Below are 16371 nucleotides of genomic sequence, written 5' to 3'. Positions count from 1 at the left end.
TCCTGAGATCAGCAGCCCAATTCTGAGTCCCACACTGCCTGTTAAAATCCCGGTGAAACAGCCTCCACTTTGTGATTTTTGATTGGTCGTATACCAGCATACGGGCCAATCATAAATCGCAAAGTGGAGTCACTTCTGTTTAATGTGGAACAGAAAGCAGTTTTGCATGAAAGACCAGACCTTTTTTTTATCCCTAGCTGGCCATTCAGAAATCTGGCAATTCTGTATGCAACATTCAGGTTAAGGGGCAGCATATGTGCCAACCTTTCAGGCAAAGTATGTCTGTCTGTGACTGACGTTTCATTTTCTGATTAAAAATAATAAAATCTAAGTATCTGCTTTTATTTTTTTATCATTACAGGTTTGTGATTTTATTTTCAGTTTTGTACGGTTTAATGCTTATAAAATGTCTACATTAACGGATATAATCACGCATGCATATCATTGCGCCCCCCCCACCTGAATTTGGGTTGGGGAGTTACATCAGCTGTCACAAACTATCTCGATTCATTGCCATTCAGTGCCACTCTCTTACCTTCAACAGTCATGACAGACTCACACATTCCATCCATTTCTTTGATGATCATCCTAATTTCCTCTTGCCTTCTTTTTGACTCTCACAATCTTCAACAACTTGTCTTCTGTTTTCCTGCACGTGCCCAAACCTCTGTAATCTGTACTCATTTGACCTTCTCTGCAATTAGAGCTATTTTGGCATCAGCTCAGATAGAATTTCTTAATTTGTCTCACAATGGTCATCCTACTTACCTACCAATCTCAGGCACTTCATTTCCATCACCTTTCACTTCCCCAAATGATCTGCCCTCAGTGCCCCCGGTACACTGGAGGCACTGCTGTTTGTTAAAAAAAAAAAAAAAAAATGTATATATGTGTGTGTGTGTGTATATATATATAGATATACACACATATCTATATATCTATATATATATCTATATATATATATATCTATATATATATATATATATATATATATATATATATATATATATACACATACATATACACACACACACACACTTTTCACTTAAATTGCCATTCTTCTGTCACACGCTATCCCTGACACTCTTCACCAGTTGGCTACAGCCTCTCTGATTCTAGCTTTGACTTGCTCATTCAGACTTCCCTTCTCCTTAGCTACCCTTCCCAAAAATAAGTTGCTAACCTGTGCTATTTTCCCTTCTATCACAGTTTTAAGCTTCTCATTTCACCTATTTTCTGCCACAACTGTACTGTCTATATTCTGTTTCATCTAGTGTGCCATCCATTTTGCATTCCCTTCTTCTATCATTCGATGAAGTTCCTACTCACAGTCTGCTTGTAATGCCACACTGTCTGCATACAGCAGCTTTGTTGATCTGTCCTCTCCAACCTATCTGCTAATGTACTCCATTAATCCATTAACCATATGAACAGCAGTTAGCTCAGAGATGAACCCTGATGCACCCCCATTCCCACTGGAAACCCATCTATCAGTCTGAGCACTGTTTGCACTTGTGCCATTAGGTCCTTGTACACAGCCTGTACTAATTCTATCAATGTTTCTGGGACAGCCCAAATCAGCTTTCACAGGACCTTGTCAAATATGTTCTCCAAGTTTAGGAATACTCTGCTGGACTCTTAGCACCTCTATCTTCTCCATTAGTTGTCTCACTGCAAACATTAGGCCTGTTGTGATACACTCTGATCTGAATCCTAACTGCACATCTCCCACCTTGTTTTATTAACAAATACACAGAGTAGTAGAAATCATCCTCTTCAGCACTTTCACGCAGTGTGACATGAAATTGATATCTCTATACTGTCCATTGAGAATGTTCCCTTTCTTCTTGTACACTGTCATCAGAATGCTTATTCTCCAGTCATTTCAGATACACTTTTCTCCCTGTACTACTAGGAGCACCCACAGGAGCCATCTCTCCCCTAACTCATCCAACAACTAGCTCACATCTGCTGTGACCTCATCTGAGTCCACTGCCCCCCCCCCCCCCCCCGAGTACTTTCCTTAGTGCTCTTCTTTCTTCTAATAGTGTTTTCTGTATTCAGTAACTGCCTTTCATATCTTGTTGTCTGGTGAAACCAAGTTGTTACTGGCATCTCTTATGATGTCTGTCTTAGCCTTGCAACCAGAGTTTCTTTGTGACATCTGCTAAGTCACTTTCCTGTAGCTTGTAGAGTGTTGTTTGCTACTGAAACGGCTCTCTTAGTTTCTTTGTTAGTTAACCACTATTCCTTCTTAGCCTGGTCTGTCTTTTCTATCTCCCACTTTCTCTTGCACTCCATTCTTTTCATGATTACCTGGACTTCTGCATTGCACTACAAGCTATCTTTATGTACCTTATTGTCATACCTGGCTCAGCTGCATATCTATAACCTTCACACAAGCATTTTTAAGATGCTGACATTCTTCTTAGGAAAATGAAATGGCTGGACTCTGGGTTTTTCCCTGAACATTTGTGCTTTCACTCGAGTCAATTCCCTGGTTTTCAGACTAGTCTCAGCTGACCTTAGATCCTTCTCTGACCATTGTTTGCAGCCGATTGCAGACACTCATAGCTTATGTTGTGGGCTGACTTTGCAATCTCTGATTCTACCCCAATGCCCTTCCCTTACCAGGAGAAAGTCTACCATAGCTGCCATGTTGGCTCCTTTTGTATGTGATCTTGTGACTGTCTCTCTTGTGAGACCATATATTGGCTACCATCAAGCCATTTACAAAACAGAAGTCTGAAATGACCTCTCCTTCTTTCCTGTTGCCCCACCTGTGTGGACCCATGCAAAACTCGTATCATATTCTCTCTGTCCTCATAGGAGTATTTAGGTCACCCATTATCAACACCAACTTCTGTTGTCCTACTTTATCTAACAGGTCCTGCAACTGCTGCCTGAAAGCTCTATTTTGCTTGCCATCGCAACACAGCTGTAGGGCATGAATTGAGACTGTAAATACTGCCCTATGTTCAGACTTATGAAAATCTGATTCCAGTGTCTCACTAATTCTGGTGACTTCCCTCACAGTCTTCAAAAGGTTCGCACTCACCACAAATCCCTCATTATTTTTAGTCTGTCCTCCCCCTGAGTAGCAGACACTGGATCCTAAGCCAAGTGACGTTGCTGCACTGTCCTTCACCTTGTCACAGAATGTCCAGTCTCCCTTGCCATCATGTCTTCCACTTCCAAGCTATGTTTGGTCAGTGAACCTATATTCAGTGTAGCAGTGTAGTTCATATTTAGCAGGTTAACTGGTATCACATCCAACTTTCACTCAACAGAGCTATCCCAGGAAAACTATGTTAGGTAACTAGACTGTGGGATGGCCAGTAACCTACTCACCCAGGGCTGCTGGGCCTTCTTACCACCGGTAAATACCCTTACCTATTTCTGGCAACATTAGTCAACATTTCCAAATCACAGAGGGCCAATTTTTACACCATCGAGTGACTAGCCCTGACACAGTACAATCTGTATTCTCCTGTCTAGAGGATATTGCACACCACGGTTTATGCCTAAAGCAGACTACACAGGTCTTCACCCAACAGGCATCATGGAGTCTATGCTGTTTCTCATTACTCCAATTAACTTTTTATGCGAGTCTGAAGTAGAAACTCGCAGCATGTTTTTTGGGAGGTGGAAGGAACCCCCACAGAGATACAGTGAGAAAATGCAAACTCTTCAAAGGTATTGGAATTAGCCTTGTGTGACAAGGACCACAGCCATTATACCAAACATATCGACACACACAATGTAGTATACCAAGTCCATGGCATTAGGGAAAGAAGAAATCATTCAGTATTAGTGAAATATGGTTCACAGAACCATGACCTTGCAACACTCACCACGTATGAAAAAAAAAAATACATTCCAGAAGCTGTACTTTGGGGACTTTACTTACTTCACCATCCAGTTGGCCAAATTGATAATACATATTCCAATAAACAAATGCACATTGATTGTTACCATGCATTTATTCTGATCCCACATTAAAAAAATAGCAAGCAATGTCATAAAAACACATTTTCACAGTTGCTTGAGACTTCCCTAAAATAAGCCAAAGCCACCTGAAAGAGCCTGTACTCGCATCATTTAAAAAACTATGGTGTAGAGAATTAAGGTTATGCTGCCATCAAGCATCATTTAATAGCCCTCAGTTTGATTCCCTCAGCCTCTATTTACCTACTGTGTGACTTCTGAGCAACACATTTAAACATATGGCACTTCTGAGCCTCCACTGAAAATGTGCTTCATTCCATACAGCCAAACCTTACTAACCAAGATATATACAAAAAAATTAATAAAGATGTTTCATTGGGATCTCTTTTTGCCACATTAGCTGAAATGATTAAGTAAGGCCCTACTTGCTCTCAATGATTCAAAAATAATTAAACATGTGACAATTTATACAGCACATTCAGGTTTCCAGTATTTAAAAACAAAGTAAAAAAGTTAGACTTTTTGTGTAGCAATTAGTTATTTTATTTTAGTTCTTTTGATTTTTCAGTAAGAGAACCATCTTCTGCTTTTTATCTTAGAACGGATTTGTTTCTAGCCCTCTGTCACAGTAACTCAGTCACCAGTTTTATACTTCCCAGAGAGTTTTAAAAACTCTTAACTGCTTTGAAAAATAAACTCTGTAAATTGTTTGAAATAAAAAACTTGTGGTTACAACAAAACTGTGCAGCACATTTTCACAAAACAATATGCTGTTTACATCTCAGATTAAAGCTATCAATTCTGTTAAACTTCTGCCTGCTGTTTCAACTACACAAAATACAACACTCTTGACACCCTGCTAAGTAAACTGCATTCACTGTGCCAAAATTCATTCATGTAAAACTTGATTAGCATTTACTTCTTGTGTGTGTGTTTCATCAGACATTCAAAAGAAATTCAAAACAAGTTAAGAGAATTGAATAAGAGCATTCACACTTCTGCTGTACTAATCTCACTCCAATACAGCAATTTAACTTCCATAAAAAAGATGCACTATAATGCAGCTAAAATACAACACCCCAGGGAAAGACTACACAACTGGAAGGAAAAGCAGCTTCAACCAAAAAACCGGAGGGCGAAATGGGATATTCATATCACATACCTGAAAGTTAAGCATGTAAAGTGAGAGAGATGGCTGGTGACATGCTTAGATGCACAGTTCATTTTCACCAGTAAAACCCATGCAGTTGCTATCCCTTTTCTGAGAAGGGACCCATTTAGGTAACTGGAGACCCTGAAGTTACAAAGGAACAGACAGATGTATTTCAGTAGACAGTGTCAAATGGTATACAATCTGCACTAGATGCCTGCAGTTCACATCTAACACAAAGATAATTGTTAAAATCTGACATCTTAAAACTGCTCTCAAAATATGTGAAATATACTTCAAATGTCAGTACTTGGTAGACATATAGATAAGTTTACTTTGTAATTTAGGTTTCTTAAGTACACTTAGGTGTATTTTGCATATAATGTAAACCAAATAGCAATATTGAAAAAAAAAATACAAAACTGACACAGATTTTATAGCTTTTGCAAGAAATAGGGCAAATGCATGCATTTAAATTGTAGTTCAAGTAACTACCACAACAATTTCTACTCCACTTAGAAAAGGAATTTGTACACTTAAGTTTAATGCAACTGTCAGCATAGAAAGACATGCTTGTATTTTTAACCTTTTAACAAATGGTGATATAGGTATTCCAGCTCTTATTAAATGACCGACTGACTTTCTAAATGTCACTCTCAACAGCCTATCACTTAACTATCAAATACTGTGGTGACCACTATTCTAAGTACCCACAATTAGTGCAGTTGCATGAAACCACCAGTCACAGTGTTACCACACTAATAAAACACCAGAAGAGGTAATATTAGCCAACAATCTACAATTCATAAGCCAAAAACTTAAAACATTTTAAAACAATGGGTATGAAAGTATCCTGCCTCGAGTCAATGGCGTGCACAGAGCAGTGGAGTACAATGTATAGGCTAAACTAAGGAGAATTACAAGAAAGTATGACAATTCTGAAAACTCAGAGTGCACTTTGGATTTTGGTGTGCAGAAACTCACCTTTGCAGTTTGTGTGGAATTCACCACCACAAAAAACACCGACAGAAAGATGCCTGAAAGCTACATCATATTCTTTTTTAGACCCTGAAAGAAATCAAAATAATTCTAGAGCTTTGCAGGAAGAAAGACAGCATAAAGAGAAATTGTTTCACAAGTGATCAACAACGAACCTCTCAGATGTGCATAAAAGGAAAATAATGAGAATCGGATTAGATTTCAAAATGAAAGTGCAGAAAATTATTTTACCTGCTCTGTCAGGCAGAGCAAATAAGTCACATGACCTATCACTGCCTGAACAGGTAAGGTCTAAAGGTGGGTACTGGCAAGGTGTAAATGCTCAGAAGGCCCAGTTGCCTTGTATAGTCCATTCTATGATTTTATGACAGTATGTGCCATATTCAGATATGCAGGTGTACAGGAAGAATAAAGAACACAATTAAACAGGCTGATACTGAAGAAGTTCAGCTGAACAACTATTCAAATTCACATACCCTGCCTTAAAGTAATGAATAAATTAAAACACTAGCAGTAAGAGTGCATCCACAACAAACTGCTACTCATAGCACAGTGCTGCAAGGACATTGTATTTCCAAATACATATATATATATATATATATATATATATATATATACATATATACACATACATATATTAAACATTTTTTAAGTAAATGAAACAGCACATGGAGAGGAGTCAACAGTAAACTACATAGTACAACTATATACAATATGTAGAAAACTAGAAGAGACAACCAATTTACTACAAATCAGTAATCCTTGTCAAGAAGACTAGTCACGTGACTTTACACTGTACATGGCCTATGTGAATGTTAAAGTGACTATTTTCTTGTACAGTATCACAAGATTACAATTTAGTGTACTGTTGTACGTCATATGCTTTACACAGTGCAGACAGTTATTTGCAATCAATGTAAAGCTATAATAATATATAGCAGTTTTAATCTAAGGGGGAAATGAACATACAAGAGTGCATGTACTGTACAGTAATTATACTACAGATGCATCTTTAAATGCTAGCTGCCATTAAGTAAGTCTTTGAGTCATGGGATCTCTTTCTCTTACTGGGAAGTTCACTGCAGCCGTTGCTAAACACACGTCTGGTCTAATCTTTTTTTTCTTCTTTCATCTTGACTGGGTGTGTGTGTGTTGCATAGCTATACTACAATGCCCAACAGGAGTGAGTAGATCAGCATGGCAGGAGTACATGTTGACATGTGTGCCCCTACTAGTCATATATGACCTAAACAGAGAAACACGATGCACAAGTGACAGGAGCAGCACTGTGGATTCTCGCAGTCAGTCTGCTCTGTGAGACATTACAAGTCATGGGGGGGAAAAAACAGAATCACCCTCTATTAGCTGCTTTGATGATGGCCTCTCCTTCACGTGGCTCTTGCCCCAGCAGCACCAATTTTCACTGCAAAACAAAGAAGCCCCCCACAGTGTGGGCTGAAGGGGCCAGATGCAAAGGGGGGGGGGTGTAATACACAGAAAATAAAGTGGTTGATAGTCAGCAAGCAAAGATGAGGAAAGCAACTAGTTTAAAAACAACTCCCCTTCATGATCTCTTGTATTCAAGGTGGTTTTCCTTCTCCCTCTTCTTGGTCTGTATGACAAGAGCTCACCCTACAGCTGCCATATCCTACAGTCATCACTTTCCCTTCCATTAAATATGATCCTCTAGTAGTTTCTCATATATACTTTCTAGCAGCCTGATGCCCTTTCTCCAGGACTCAAGAGGCAACACGACCAAATCCCAGAAAAAGAAATATTGCTTCTTTGTTTCTGGAGTTTATCTCCCAAAGGATACACCCTGGCATTTGGTTGCCTGCTGCCACAATGCTCTCAAAAGTCTCCTGTGGGCCATTCCTGGTGCAGTCTTTCACTAGTCTGCTGGCATCCATTCCATTCCCCATCACATAATACACAAGGTTTGCCAGAATCTGTTTTGCACTGGGCCCAGGGCTAACCTGCTTTTTGGCAAAAATTTCCCAAAACTTCTTTCCTACTGAAAATTGGATCGACCAAACAGCAGGGATGGGGCTGCAGTTGAAACTGGAATTTTGTGTGTGTGTGTGTGTGTGTGTGTGTGTGTGTGTGTGTGTGTGTGTGTGTGTCTGTGTGTCTGTGTGTGTGTATGTGTATGTGTGTGCACATACATGCTTTAAAACTGAAAAACTCTATTATATTTTTAATAACCAACATTAAAGGACAGCTATGTAGTGTATGATCGTTCCCAAGAAAACTGCCTGTTTCTGTTTTTTAAAAATGTTTGCTGGTTATACACTACAAGAAAAGGCTTTTGCCTTACTGGAACTTTACTTCAGATATCTGAAGTTTTGAAAAATACAACTTTAAGGGCTAGAATAGTTTATTCGTAGAATAGCTGGTTTGAAATGAAGGGATTATCTCATCCATGATACATACTAGTAAATATTGCTGTAAAAACAAAGAATTGTTTTCTAAATATGAGATTCTGGGAGTTTATTCCCCAGAATGCCTAGACAGGGACAAATGCCACACATTCTCTTACACAATCATTAGAAACTCAATCACAAAACATCAGAAAAGAGTAAAATAATTTCTGCACATCTCGAATGTAAAAAGTTTTGTTTGTCAAAAAATGACAGTTTATTGTATGAGAAAGGGACAATTGTGACATCTACTGGAGCAACGACGGCTTTGGAAATGTTTTGCTGACTTTTTTTTTTTTTTGCACATACAAACATATCTTAGCCTTACAATATCAGCCATGGTGGTGCAGCAGTTAGTGTCATCGCCTCACAGCAAGAGGTTCTCCGGTTCAATCCTCGGCTGTTGCTCCTTCTGTGTAGGGTCTGCATGTTCTCCCTGCAGTCGAGAGACTTTTAAAGACATGCAGGTAGGTGCCTGTGTGTGTGTGTGTGTGTGTGTGTGTGTGTGTGTGTGTGTGTGTGTGTGTGTGTGTGGGTGTGTGCACTCCTTCAGTGAAGGTTGGGCGCCAGGCTGGCAACTCGACACCGTAAAAATTCCACTGCCAATCTGTGGACCAGTGATCCACTGTGGTGACCAATAACAGGGAAAAGCCGAAAGACATTGCTTTACTTAGCTTAACCTTACTAACACTAATTTTCTTCTCTGCTTTAAACTCTTACATTTTGCCTTTTCCTACATATTAACACATTGGCTTTATGAGCACATTTCCTACTGCGAGTTATGCAACAATGAATAATTAAACCATCTTTTGCATACTCTTCTATTTATTTCATCACCCTCAATCTTTCAAAGTGGCTACTGGTGGGCTACAAAGGGAGATACTAATTCATCCTTATAAATAAAATGAAAAACATGGGTTTATAGGAAGATGTAACCCATTCTACCATCCTTAAAATGAATTTATGCAGATGTTTTACAGTCACTCACGACATTTAATGGTGAACTCATCATCCCTGTTTGTATCTGGCAAAATTAATAAAGTTTCTGACATGGATAAAGCCATCTAGAGCACATCGACAGTGCAGGGTCATAATACCTTCCACACATTTAGACCAGCTATGACACAGACTGGGACTAAAGATGGAGGTATCAATCTACATCAAACATAAATATACCTCAAGGCTGGTCAAACAGGGCAATGCACTTGAGCTTCTCCATGTTCAAATCACCATAGGCAGAATCCAGTACCACTTCTTGCTAGCTACAGGTCCCCCCCCCCCCATCTATGACCCAGGAAACCCATACCATGTATTTAAACTTATTGGAAATAGTTACCATCAAACCCAATACCATATTCATGGACATCTTTAAATTACCCTACTATTAACTGAGAATTCTATACGACAGCAAACATACAAGCACAGAGATTAACAAACTCCCTCGACAGAGTGTCAATACACTAACCAGAGGTGCAACCATATTGTGCCTGGTCCTCACTAATATGAGACAGTCCTGGACACCCCCAGTGTATTATAGTGCATCTTCTCTGGTAAGGTCAGACCACAAAATGGTCTCCTTTAAAGTAGAAATAAAACCTGGAAACCCAGTTAACCCTGGAATATTCAGGAACTACTCTAAGCCTAATTTCTTACTATTAAGTGATAACCTAGCAAAATGTCAAGCCCCCATAAACCCTGAGAACACTGCTGCTTATGCAGAACTGCTCACTGAGACCCTTTACAAGCAGGTTAACAGCTGCAAAGAGGCATCTGTACCTACCAAGAAGAAGTATAGAACTCAAAAAAAGTCATCCTGGTGAAATAAAATCAATAGGCTGTATAAAAAGAAGAAAATTATGGAAAAATGAGGTGCAGCACCCAGCAGGATAAACGCAATCTCAAACTAAACAAACAACTCAGAGGACAAAAAGTTTATCAAAGCCAAATTTGAGGTAAATTTGATCTCCCAATCAAGGACAACCACAAGGCATTTTTTAGCTATGTCTGCAACTCAAAGGCAATACACAATTGTGTGCAGAGATCACGATAGATGGAGCCACCTACACTGAGTCAAAAGATATAGCAAACATACTGGCCGACAAATTCAGCTCCAACTTTACCTCTCTCTTCCCTCAGGAAATACCATCAAGTATAACTCCCGCTGCTATCACTAGGAAACAGGTCCTTAAATGCCCTAAGGCCAAGAACACTGCATCAATGGGCACAGACAATATTCCAGGAAGCCTTCTAAATAGCATTAAACACAACCTATCAGGCCCTCTGGAATCGCTATTTAATTGTGGCCTCCAAACAAACTTCATGCCTCATAATGGAAAATAGCATCAGCCATCCCTCTGCACAAAGGTGGGCCATCTACAAACCCATAAGTTTCACTAGTCTCATATACAAAGCCATGGAAAGAATTATCATGGAAATGATCAATAATGACATAGTAAACCTCCAGACACTGGACCCAACCCAATTTGGTTTAGTCAAGGGCAGGTCATGCCTACTCAACCTTGTGGACTTCTTTGAGAAGGTCACCAAAGCAATGGATGCGGGCAAAATGGTTCACACCATCTACCTTGACCTGGCCAAGGAATTTGACACAATACCCCACTCGGGCATTGCTGACAAACTCAAGAGGATACATACAAACCCTTATGTCAACCAGTGGATAGCCATCTGTCTCACAGACAGGAACCAGGAAGTTAGAACTGTGGAGTTAATCTCTACAAAGAGGCCAATCATACATGGAGTCCAGATCAGTCCTAGGTCCTCACCTTTTTGGCATTTACTTCTCTGAAGTCAAAGCCAATGTCAGTGGCCTCTGGCTGACTAAATGTGCAGATTGCAAATTAGGAACTGTCACCGAATCCCACACCAACACAAATGTTCTCCAGGAAGGGCTGACACAAAAACAACTGGTGTCAGAGCCATGGACTAAAACTAAAAGAAATGCATAATAGTATCCTTCGGGAAGACATACTCTGCTGGTAACTATCATATTGACAACACACCCATAAGACTTGACCCAGTAGTTGGAGACTTGAGGACACACACAGACCGTAATTTAGCCTTTGACCATTACGTGTCTGCAGTAGGCAGAAAATCATTCTATGTTGCACAATTTATAAACAAAGGTATGGCATCTAGGTCCAAGAAAGTCATTGTTCCACTGTATTCAGCATTCATCAGACCTACCATTGAGTACAATGCCCCTTTGGTATGTATCTAACCAGGCATATCCAACAACTGGAACGTCTACAGAGATTCCTCACAAAAAGAATACAGGGCGTTAGTATAATATCCTTTGCAGACTGCCTCAAGCCCCTATCCCTGTAGTCAGGCTTTAGGAGAGATCTATACCTGACATACAAGGAATTATCAGACTCCACTCTGATGGACCTCCTGCATATCCACAAAACAAAGAGCACCAAAATTACCTGTTCTAAAGACTTAAACCCTGTCTGTGATATAAATAGGACCCGCTGGAGAGACAGGTATATCTGGAACAGGCTCCCCCATCCATGTGAAGAAGAGTTCCTCCATAACCCAATTCAAGTGTAACTTGGGCAATTGGATGGGAACAGGAAATTCATCCCTGGTTTGGCCCCGATGTCTTTAACAGACAAAGACAGACTGTAAATGGTTCCTCTCCCAAGCCCCGGCTTACACTTATCAAGGGTACCAGAATTTGTCAGAGATTTGGGATGCATGGCTAGGCTTAAAATGGCCCTTGTGGTCATCAGTCTAGTAAACACCTATGAAACTATTAAGTCTCCAAAGACTTCTGATCATCAGGGAATCCCTCAAAGGAAGGCTTACTCTAGCAGGGTCATCTCTTTAGCCTACTGCACAGGGAGCAGAGACAGCAAAGTTCGTACTTTAAAATGATACTACACACGAGGTCAGCCAAAGCATGTACCATGGCTGGTAGAAGAAACCTAAAAGCAGATGTAGGGCACCTCAGTTAGTGCTCTCATGCACCTACTTACCAATTCCCAACATTAGCAGAACAGACTACTAAAATTCTGTATGAGGACAGAAGTCCTAGGCCTCAAAAGCTGGCCAAGAGGGCATGTGGTCACTGTATCAATTCTTGGCGGTGAATTAACAACCACTCAAGTTGCAAATACAGGAAACTGATCTCCCAGGACTGAGTTCAGGCTAAAAAACATGTCCCAGAACTACAAAAGCAATTTCCACTTTATTAAGTAGCATGGGGGATGGGGAGAAACCACACTCCAAGTATCTCTCTCAAGAATAGGTTCCAGGGAAAGGTCTCTCAACTTAACTCCATGCCCATCCACACACAAGGAGTGTTAACAGTGACCTTTTGATAGAGAATCACAACTTCACAAATGAGGGACTTGGGGTCACTAAACAAGAAGTGGACTTCAAACCACAGTCAGGTTTAGACTTAGTAAGGGACCCAGAGCCAAGTCTATCTGGCATTTCATTTTGCACCTGCTTGAGGTCTTTAAAGACACAAGCTGATCCTAGAAGACTCTCATTATCACTACCAAGTGTCAAACACTGACAAAGGCTATTAACAAGCTCTTTCATGCCAGTAAGCAGGGATAATGACACCAGCAGATGCCGACATTATGCTCAAATTCCAGGTAAAAACAGACTGATCTGGTGAAAGTTTTGACTATCTGATAACTAGTCTATGCACACTTACAGTCCTTGCTTCTTTGGTTTTCAACATCAGGAACATTACAATGACATGTTGGCAGATCCAAAATGTGCAAGCTGCCAAAAAAACTGTGGTTCCTGGGAAAGCACACATTACTTAATTCTGGAGCAGTAATGTCATTGGCATTACTAACTAAAGGTGGTGTGCACACCCCAATCAAAGTAGCTCAAAAATTTTAACAGCAGATGCATAGCACAGCAGAGGACAAAGTACCCAAGTTTTCCATCCGTTGTAAAAGGATCCTCAAGAGGAAGACTTCCCTCTAACAGAAATTATATTGAGAAATATATTTGTGGGTAACTAAACCAATGATTGGGACCAGCTAAAATGCAAGAATGAGAGAGAACCAAGTAAGATGTAAGATGCACACAGAGAGGTATTACTGCAAAAAAAAAAAATGTGAGAGGATTTACGGTACGACTGCACAACTGACTAAAGACGCTTCATCCCAGGGACTCTGTTACGTACAGGGACTCATCAGACTCCGCTTTAAGAAGGGCTAGAAACATGACTAGGACAGCAAGATAAAACTTTCAAAGACAGACTGGGAAATCCTGTTGTACATTTCCCGCAGGATGAGCAAATTAGGTATCACAAAGGCTTGTTTAAAGGAACACTTAATAGCAGGATATAAGGAAATGAGAATTTGCAATATGAAACTGAAATAAGACATGAAAAACGAACAATAAAGAAATGCACTTTTATGACGGCATAGTGAATGCTAAGAGGCAAACTTCTAGATAAGGAATAGTCATGGGAAACAAGAAATTCAAATCTGTGTGAGGCAGGCAGTGGCCTTTCATTTTGGGTAGAACACAACTGTTTACCTGTTTGAATGACAAAGTATTACTCTTAGGCCAGGTGTAGAGTACAGGCACTTTGACATGTTTCTCAGGTAAGAGAAATGGTGATGAAATGCCACTTCTTTCTTAGAACAAGGACGGACAAAGACAGATACAGTATGGAGTGCAATAAGGACCTCTTAGGGGAAGATGAAGTTTTAGCAAAGTACAAAAGGGTAACCTTTCCACAGAGCTGGGAAGAATGCAGATCACTCTGCTCTCCATCTCCTGAGGACTACTTGATGGATGATGCTCTGAGTGACTGATGATGAAAGGGGATGCATTCTCATGCAGCTCTAAGCAAACTTCCAAGAGTAACCAGACAACAAAAGGAGTCTATGTTCAGGGTACAGCCTGTGAAACAAGGCAGAGCACTAGCATGAAGCCCAAAAATGGCAAGGTCATAATGCAGTTAAGACATAAGGACAAACCAGAGAAAACTACACTCAAGTCACATTAAGTGAAGCACTATAGTAAACACAGCAAAATGGACATACTTAATACAGTGTTTCAGACAAACAGCCCTGCATTTCTTGACTGCCCTTCCATCTCTTCCTTCCTCTGTGAACATCAACATATGCTAACAGGCTCTCACACTACAGCACATCCTCTCTCCTCTAAGCTCTTATACCAGAGCCCCATGTACTATTCAGTCCTGTTCCTAGTGCAGGCAGATACTTAGACACTTTTGGGCAGAAAGTATTTACACTATGACAGAGGTGTCACAATGCAAGCTCAAACACAGATCCAAGTAACAGAACACTGCCCTTGAATGTGCACCATAAAATAACCGCCTCTGCAGTAATAAATGTTCAAGAAGCAACAAATTACTTCTCTTCTGTATTGCTAAGACAGCAAGTGGCACAAAAACCTTCAACTACCTATCCCACTGTGCTCAAGGAAATGCTTTCCCACTCAAGTGGTTTACCAATCCCACTGTGCTTAAGGAACACTCCCTAAATCCAGTATGCATATGACTCACTGTGCTCAAAGGCAACACCTCCAAACCTAGTAGATATCCACCCACTGTGCTTAATGGGGAAAGTCTCCAGCTCTATCTATCTCACTACGCTCAAAAGCAAGCCCCCCTACTTTAGTGGCTATCTGCCTCACTGTGCTCAGACTGAAGGTTTCTCAGACCAAATGAGTGTCTGCCCTTCCTCTTTTCAGACTGGAGTCTCCCCAAACCTAATAGCATTTGTCCCTCAGCTTAAAAGAAAGGATTTCAACCCAGAAGGTCCCAGTCCTAGTGAGTACTTGCTCCACTATGCTTAGAAGGAAGGTTTCAAACTCTAGTGAGCATCAATCCTCAAAGGGAAGGGCTAAAAGTGCTTACTTGACATCTAATGATTTGTGGTTAGGGGATGTCTCAAAATAACTAGCATCTGCTCTCGGTGTGTTAGGGAGAAAGCCCCTTAACCAAATTTGGGCACCTGCAACATGCTATGGAGGAAGGTCCCACAGTACTTATATTTAATCCTTGAGCTCAGAAGATTATCCTTAACTCTGGTAGATATCTCCCCTCCATATTTAAGGCAAAACTCTGTTAACCACAACAGGTATCTGCATCTACACTTCACACGCAAATACCCAATCTCCGACTCTAGACAAGGTTCTGTACTTTAGCATTTAGAAGTACAGTTCCCAATACCACCCTAGTGATTGCTTGCCCTCTATGACCACAAATTCCTAACCTAAATAATTATTGGTCTCTTAAATATCAAAAGGAGAAATCTATACTGCAAGCGAGTTTCTGCCCCTCTCTGATCTTGGTGGGTGGGAAGGCTATGAAAGAGCAGAACTAAGAATGTGGCCATCTATGTTAAAGGTGTACTTCCTTAGTTTTGTTGCATTTTTGTTGAATTCTGTGCATATAAAAGCCTTCAAACACAAATATGTGCTCACTCTTCCAGACTGAAGGACAAAGTCCTAGGAAGTATTTGTTCTTCTGTACTGGACAAGGATTGGGGGGATAGGTTCCTTATAGCTTAAATTGTTGTCATTCTCTTCAAAAGTGGAAGTCATTATTTCACATATTTAAGTACTTCAGCTCCACACACATGGTGATGAATGTAGTACGGTGTGAGATGTTCTAATGCTAGGGAGTATCCATATATTCTGCTCTACTCCAATTAGTATGGCCCTTTACCTACTTAGCATGTGCTCTTAAGACACATGTCCAAATGCCCCAGATTGCTATCCAAGAAAATGTTATGTCTGCACTGCGTACCTACTTTCAGAATCACTGGCTCAGAAATCATTTTTGCAACCATGAAAAGGCACATTAATAAAATATAACAGCAACCAGTT

At 40.3% G+C, this 16371-nt stretch overlaps 1 protein-coding gene across 6 annotated transcripts in view; it reads right to left on the bottom strand.

The window, feature by feature from the left end:
* Positions 1-16371, bottom strand: part of SLX9 (SLX9 ribosome biogenesis factor) — a 631512-nt gene that overhangs the window by 546547 nt on the left and 68594 nt on the right. Inside the window, exon 1 of one of the 6 annotated variants that reach the window (XM_044075983.1) lies at positions 5111-5187. The exons of the other annotated variants lie outside the window; for them this stretch is intronic. Coding sequence (XP_043931918.1) covers positions 5111-5125 — 15 coding nt within the window. The 5' untranslated portion in view covers positions 5126-5187. Of the gene's footprint in view, positions 1-5110; positions 5188-16371 lie in introns of those variants that run through there. 6 annotated transcript variants of the gene reach the window in all.

Source organism: Protopterus annectens, chromosome 6.part1 (assembly GCF_019279795.1).
Source record: "Protopterus annectens isolate FY-2018-M chromosome 6.part1, PAN1.0, whole genome shotgun sequence".
Lineage (NCBI taxonomy): Eukaryota > Metazoa > Chordata > Ceratodontiformes > Protopteridae > Protopterus > Protopterus annectens.
This window is presented reverse-complemented; position numbering and strand designations above follow the sequence as displayed.